We start from the raw sequence: 7,225 nt of genomic DNA on the forward strand, positions 1-7,225 counted from the left end.
ACTGAGGATCTTCATGCTGACGTCTGTTTTCTTCTTCTCTGGTTTAGTCCAGTCAGTGTGGCAGAGAAATGTTGAACTACAGATTTACAACTTGAAGAAAAGAAGAAAAATCTTTCAGTATTTCAAAGACAGGAAACTTTTTTTCCACACTGACATGAACAAATACATATTCAGTAGGGGTGGGAATCGTTTACTATCTCACAATTCGATTCGAATTTTCGGGCTACGATTTGATTAAAAATCGATTCTTGAATGAAAATGATTTTTTGATTTGATTCATAATGATTTCTGCTTCAATCTATAGGTGTGCAAATGATCCTCATAATCTACTCCAGTCTGCTTTGCAAGACAGAATGACAAATGGAGACATTAAAGTGTCTTTTATTATTATTATTTATTAAGTTTTGAACATTTATCCATGCTTAGATGGAATTGTTGCAACTGTTGCTTAAGAGCAATATCACATATTGCTTGAATAGCAAAAATAGAAGTGTCTGTAAAAAAAAAAAAGAGCAGTTAAACATGCTGCCTTTTAAATTTTAAGAAAAGTGCCTTTTCAAATGTGTGTGGACCACAACTGCTACTCTGAGCAGCAAGCTATAAAATAAGTCATGTCAAGCTCAGTAAAAACCAAAATGAGTGAGAATCTTTGCCTGCAACAAGGACGGGGCCTGTTGAATCTCTCTTTCCTCCATTATTGTAGTTTCCTCCTTGTTTTGGTACTTACCGCACATGCATATGTTCCAGAACCGGCTCTGTGGTGACGTCGGACAGCGTGTTCCAACACGAATATAAAGTCATGTGACTAAAGCAGACTGACTGAGAAATTCAGACCAAACTCACCTTTTTTTGAATGAATAAAGTGAAAATGTTCCAGATGTTGTGAATCATGTGTTGCCTTGATGAAACATTGAACACTTTCAAGCAGGAACTTTGTCTCCTAAAGTCACATCTTTTATTCTTTACTCAGGTTGATGAACTGCAGTTTGTCAGAGATCCGCTTTTCTTCTCTGGTCTCAGCTCTGAAGTCCAACCCCTCCCATCTCAGAGAACTGGACCTGAGTATGAACAACCTGAAGGATTCAGACCTGAAGGATCTGTCTGATCTTGTGAAGAGTCCAGACTTCAGACTGGAGACTCTGAGGTCAGTAGAGTTGGACTTAGTTCGTGTTCATTTCATTAATATTGTTTAAATCCAGTTTCAGAGCGAAGGCTCAGTGTTTCCTGTGAACCTTCAAACTCTGAGATCAGTCTGACTGAAAGCTGCACATCACTGATCTTCTTTCATCACACTGTCACCATGTGGTCTTTCTGCAGACCAGAATCCTGTCTGTCTGTCTGTCTGTCAGTCTGTCAGTCTCTCTGTTTAAATGGACCTTCAGTAAATCATCAGTAAAGTGATGAACCTTCATGACTCAGCTCTTAATCTCCATTGTGGATTCAGGGAGAGAGAGAGGATATTCAACAAAGGTGTAGGCAGGAACATATGATGCTGTATGAAGTTCATAGAAATGTGGGAGCAGCAGGCGTTGCAGGAACGTGAGGTAGCGATGATTCACCACCTGCAGGATGAGGACAATGCCTGTCTCACTCTCTCCCTCCCTCTCTCTCTCTCTCTCTCTCAACCCAACCGGTCGAGGCAGATGGCCGCCCCCCCTGAGCCTGGTTCTGCTTGAGGTTTCTGCCTCCTAAAGGAAGTTTTTCCTTGCCACTGTTGCCAAGTGCTTGCTCATCGGGGGATCTGTTGGGTCTCTTTAAATAAATTTATAAAGAGTTTGTTCTAGACCTGCTCTATATGTAAAGTGCCTTGATGTAACTTTGTTATTATTTGGTGCTATACAAATAAATCTGATTTGATTTGATTTAATCTAAGAAATGAAAGATCTGCCTCCAGATTTACTCTTGGAGACTCTAGGAACCACAAGTAAACCTCCATCTGGAGAGCGGAGTGGCCTGCTAGGACAGTAAGGAACTATGAGTTCCTTACTCATGACAAAGACAAATTAATGCTGTGTATCCTGATAATGTTGCCTAAAGGAAGCAGATAAAGAGCGAAGAGGATCGGTCCAAATACCAAACCCTGTGGGACTGTTGAATGGTTGAAAATAACTTTTGAAAACTGATTTTTACATTTGAAAATTAGATTTAAGTTTCACCCACTTTATATTCACAATGATGACAGTTTTTCATCAGTTCGGGTTCTTTCGAGTGTTGTTTCATTTTGTTATTAAATCTTTTCACTGTTTGTTTTTGACTTTTGGATCTGTCTGATCTTATGGAGAGTCCAAACCTTTCAGCAGTCTTGTTGTAACTTAACTGTCAGCGCAAAGACTCAGTGTTTCAGTGTTCTAACTCTCCAGTGAAACTTTGAGAGGATAAAAGAAACTGACTTCAGGATTGGATGGAAAGAAAGAAAAACTAGTCAGCTAATCAGATATGAGTAATCAGGAACCAACCAAAGTCAGATGAATGTAAGTCAGCTGATCTGTCTTAACTTGGTGAATGTGTAGAAACAGAAGGATGGAGGTTTGATGTCTATCAATACAACTCCTCTCAAAAATACTTTTTCAGGGACCCGATTGGTTCAGAGGCAGCTTGTATAAATGTTTTGATCTCCACCTTAGAAGAAGAAACATTTTATTGTCATTGTACGCACCCTGAAGTCAATGCACACACAATGAAATTACATTTAGACTCTGAGATACGTGTGTATATATACAGGCCCCCAGACAACCACACACACCCAAATATGCAAACATGCAAAGAGGTTTCAGAGGGAAGGCGCCGCCATTGCTTAATGCACCTGGAGTGGTTATTCAGATTCTTTCATCAAGGCCACCTTGACAGTGCCGTCAGTCCACACTCCACATTTTGTTGTGGTTGTTTTTGTCTCTACAGGCTCGACAACAGAGTGATTAAAGCTTCTACAGAGGAAACCTGTGAGTACTGAACCTCTGAGTCCTGTTCACCAAACTGAGTGTGCTCTGTTCATCAAGATCTTTATTCATTACGTTTAAACAAAAGACTTTTGGGGAACCTGGATCCTTAAAGTCTGAACATGTACGGACCACATGGCCACCTGGGCCTGATCACATGATCATATTTAAGTTTAATACTGTGAGCTTGTTTGTACTTCTTTCAATATTTTAATAATATTACACTAAATGTTGCTTGATCGTTTTATATATTTAAGTTGTTTACATTAAAAGTCTCAGACAAATTTCAGCTAAAGGTTACAGAACCATATTATTTCATATTTATTTTAATGTGTGGAGGTTTTTAATTTCATGTAATAAATAACAGATGAACATGGTTCCTTTCAGTAAACGTGGTGATTATTGTATGTAGGATATTTCTGGATCATTTAGTTCTATGGAGTTATCTGTTAATCCACACAGAGCTAATCCCAGATTGATTTTAATTTCACTTTCTACAGCACAGCAGCTGTTTATCAGTCAGTCTATAAATACAACAGGTGACTTTCACTGAATAGACAGTTCAGACTGAGTCCAGTCAGCAGATTTTCTGGACCCGCCCACTCAGATTGGTACACAGCCAATAGAAAACCAGGATCATCTGAGAGAAAAGTGATGACAGGAGATTTTGAGCTGCTCCTGCGGGACAGTTTCCTCCATCATCAGAACTGAGTCAGAGGATGTGAGCAAACACTGATTTCTGCTATCTGCTGTGTCTTCTCCTCCCATCAGGTGATTCTGATGTCAAACAGAGTCCAAACACAGCAGCGACAACAATGGATGTGTCAGAGGGTGCAAAGCTGGACAAGGTGAGAGGTCAAATATCTGTCCTGATGCTCCAGACTGATTTAGAGGTTCGGCACACAGCAGGAAATGGAGAACAAATATTAAACCAATATTTCCTGTAGCTGACAATGATTTAATCTCTTTGAGCAGAGAAAGAGAAAAGGACAAAAACTGAAACTATTGTTTACATTTTTCATATTGAATGATAGACGAGGAGTTTCTGAGTTAGATCACAATAAGACTGAAGACGGAGACGTAAAGTTTCAGTCCAGTTTGTTCCCGTAATCCATCATCTGGAGCTCTTTAAAATCTGGACAAACATCATTTTGAGGTCACGATCAATCAGCTGATTGATCAGCAGTCTGGCTTTCAGATGAACAGTTAGATTTCTGTCTGATCAGTTCTACTGTCTGATTTCCAACATCTGCTGCTTCTGTGCTTCAGTTCAGATTGACCTGTGTGTTGGTTATTTCCAGTCAAACTGATGACGTTTCTTTCTGGACCACAGTCTCCACAGATCTTCACACCTGAACTGAAAACTGAATCTACCAAAGTGTCATACAGGTAATTCAGCTGATGCCATCTCTGCAGTGTTGGTGGTCTCATGGATGGTTCCTCCTCTTCCCCTTCATGCTCAGTGTGCTCCTCTTAGACAGTTTAATGGTGTTTGTGTGTCGGCTCATTCTACCTTCTGTGTCCTGCAGGTTCAGGTGTCCTGGTCCAGGTATGTTCCAGTGTTCTTTAACTGGATTGGTGTTTGTTGTTGATCAGGAGGCGGAGCTCCTCTACAGCACTGTCCAGTGGGATGAAAGCCTCCTCCAATCAGCTGGCAAGATGGCTGCTGGGCCGCTGTTCAATATCCACTGTCCTGAGGACGCTGTCTGTGAGCTCCACCTCCCACACTGTGAGGCAGAAGATGGTGAGATAAAGATTAGTGCTTTTTACAGTGATGATTAAAAACCAACAGTCCTGTTATCTTTTCTAACAGCCCTGCTGTGATGACAGACTTCCCATTCAGACTTTGTCAGAGTTAGTTTTATTTTGAACTTCAATCTCAGCCTGACAATGTTACAGTCACAGTCCACTGACTCAACATACCTCACTAAGGCACTCTGAAGAGTTTAATAGTTAATAAAGCAATGAAAGTTTTCCCTTGGTAAAATGGTGGAAAAGAAAGACTTTTCTAACATATAGATCAAAGGATGAGATATTTCTATAGCAAGTTGATGTTGTCAGATGTGTGATATCAATCACACATTGATATCACTTCAAGAAGACTAGTTTGGATTTTGGGAAACTAACGAAGGCTTGAACATCACACAGCTCTTCCTGTCCTGGATATAGAATAAGAACATCACTATCATTTTATAGAACGTGTCTCTGTTTCCCAGCTCTGCCCTCTGAAGGTCTGCTGTCTGTCGTCCACGTCACCGATGATGGAATGAGCTTCCTCAAACCTCTGGAGATCACACACACTCATGTGATTGTCAAAGTCTCTCATCTCTCTGCCTTTGGCCTCGTCTGGTTGGGAGAGATGCTACAGAGGTTATTCAACAACAAGAAACTTATTTGTGCCCAAGTTCTCCTGTTCCTCCGACCTCCGGACAGAGGCATTCAAATACTGGATGTGTTTCTCCTGCCAAGCAACCTCCCTTTGTCTGAGGTGAAGTTTGTTTCAGTGACTTTAACTATCAAACTTCATCAAACATTCTCATACTGGGACTCTTGGAAACTTGACATCTGAACTGTTAACCTTTAAATCTCTTCTGTTGGTGTTAATTTCTGCCTGCCAGTTCAGCATGTGTCACAAACAGCAGCTTAATGAGTCCAAATAATCAAACAGTACAGAATGGAGCTTTAGATCAGGATCTTTATGTGTGTTTTTCAAAATGAGTCTACTCTTCCAGCGCTAACACTATGTCTTGCTGCTGAAGGTTTCTGAACAACAAAAGGCTGATCACATCACGCTCCCTTCTGCCTGCAAACTGATAGTTGACCAAAGATACAGTGTCCTCTCTGCTTCAGAGGAATTTGAAATACAGCCTGAGGTGAGTCAAACCTCCATACACTTCTAACAGATATCAAAACCATAAAACTGTCGTCCTATTCCTCTGAGAGCTGTGTCACTGTTTGAAATCATTTCATCTAGTCACTTTGCTGTAGAATCACTGTCGTAGAACGAGTAGTAGATTTAGTAGATAAACATTTTCTTCCTCTGTTTTGTCTCTCCTTTCACAGTCTGCTGAGTTTTACTTAAATTATGGGCCAAATTTCTTTCCTACATTTATGGTTTTCCTGACTCCAAACACAGAGACACTGACTGTGATGGTCAAAGATGAAGACGGAACAGAAGTGTGGAAATGCAAAGTCCTTCTGCCAAGTAAAAATTTAATCTTCCTTTATTTAAAATATATGAAAAAGTGTCTCACACTAAATGAAGTTTGAGGCCAAAAAAATTTCATTTGACATGAAATAAAGGTACACAGTCATTGCTGTTGCACTGTCTGAATTGGACAAAGTTTCAACAAAGATCCCAACAATGTTTTAAAGTGCTGGTTGTTATTGGTGATTATTAAACAGTCTTTCATCTGGTTTCATGTTAGGTCCAAAAAGGGAAACTGGTCAAAGCAGCCTCCCAGCTGACGACAACTTCCAAGCAGAAGAAAGGCTGCATGCTGTTCGGGCAGAATTCATTCAGAGAGTGTCTGACACTGTTCTCAACCAGCTTCTGGATAAACTGCTTGAGCGTGGTGTTTTCAGTGATGAAGAAATGAAGTCGGCCAGAACAAAATCCACAGCAGATAAAGCCAGAGATGTGATCGACTCAGTGAGAAGAAAGGGAAGAGAAGCCAGCTCATTTCTGATTGCTGCTCTCTGTCAGCTGGATCCATGTGTTTCCAGAGAGCTCTCATTAAGATGAAGCCAAAGACACAAAGACTCTGAATATGGATGGAAATATTAACATGCAAAGTTTTGCTCTAAAGTCTCTTTTCTTAAGTATTTAAGAACAGAGGTCTCCGCCTGATCCCACAGTACTTCGGGCCCTGGGATTTATTTTCTAACATTTTTATATGTTAAAATGTGTCTGTGTTTACTGTTGGGAGCCGTTTTTAAAGGAAAAATAAAGGTCCAAAACAGGACCAGTTATTGTTCAGTCAGATCAACAGCTGGCTGCCATCGACAGCATACTGATATCAAAATGTTCAGCTAATTCAGGACATGATTGCTGAGACTTTTCAGCCTTTTCACTTTTACATTTTTTTATCATTAACTTTTTGTAGGTTTATTTATTTTTTACATTTTTAATGAATGGGACAAATCTTCAAACGCTCTTCATGCTTTTTCATCTTTGATCTCCTTCTGCGTACTTTCAACTAGAGACTCCATTCAAACTTTAAAATGTTCACAAAACCTTCAACTATTAAACTTGTGTTCAACTTTTAAAAATCTTGTCCACTTTCTGA

General features: G+C 40.0%; 1 protein-coding gene across 1 annotated transcript; it reads left to right on the plus strand.

The window, feature by feature from the left end:
- The first annotated feature begins 1,092 nt into the window (after window positions 1–1,092).
- LOC115057095 (NACHT, LRR and PYD domains-containing protein 1b allele 5-like) lies at window positions 1,093–7,225 on the plus strand. The gene is made up of 9 exons (XM_029523962.1): window positions 1,093–1,144; window positions 2,899–2,939; window positions 3,708–3,784; window positions 4,270–4,325; window positions 4,466–4,680; window positions 5,153–5,424; window positions 5,696–5,809; window positions 6,000–6,141; window positions 6,365–7,225. The coding sequence occupies exons 3-9, from the start codon at window positions 3,752–3,754 to the stop codon at window positions 6,679–6,681; spliced, it is 1,149 nt and encodes a 382-aa protein (XP_029379822.1). The 5' UTR covers window positions 1,093–1,144; window positions 2,899–2,939; window positions 3,708–3,751; the 3' UTR covers window positions 6,682–7,225.

The sequence above is a fragment of the Echeneis naucrates genome, chromosome 2, assembly GCF_900963305.1.
Source record: "Echeneis naucrates chromosome 2, fEcheNa1.1, whole genome shotgun sequence".
NCBI classification, from domain to species: domain Eukaryota; kingdom Metazoa; phylum Chordata; class Actinopteri; order Carangiformes; family Echeneidae; genus Echeneis; species Echeneis naucrates.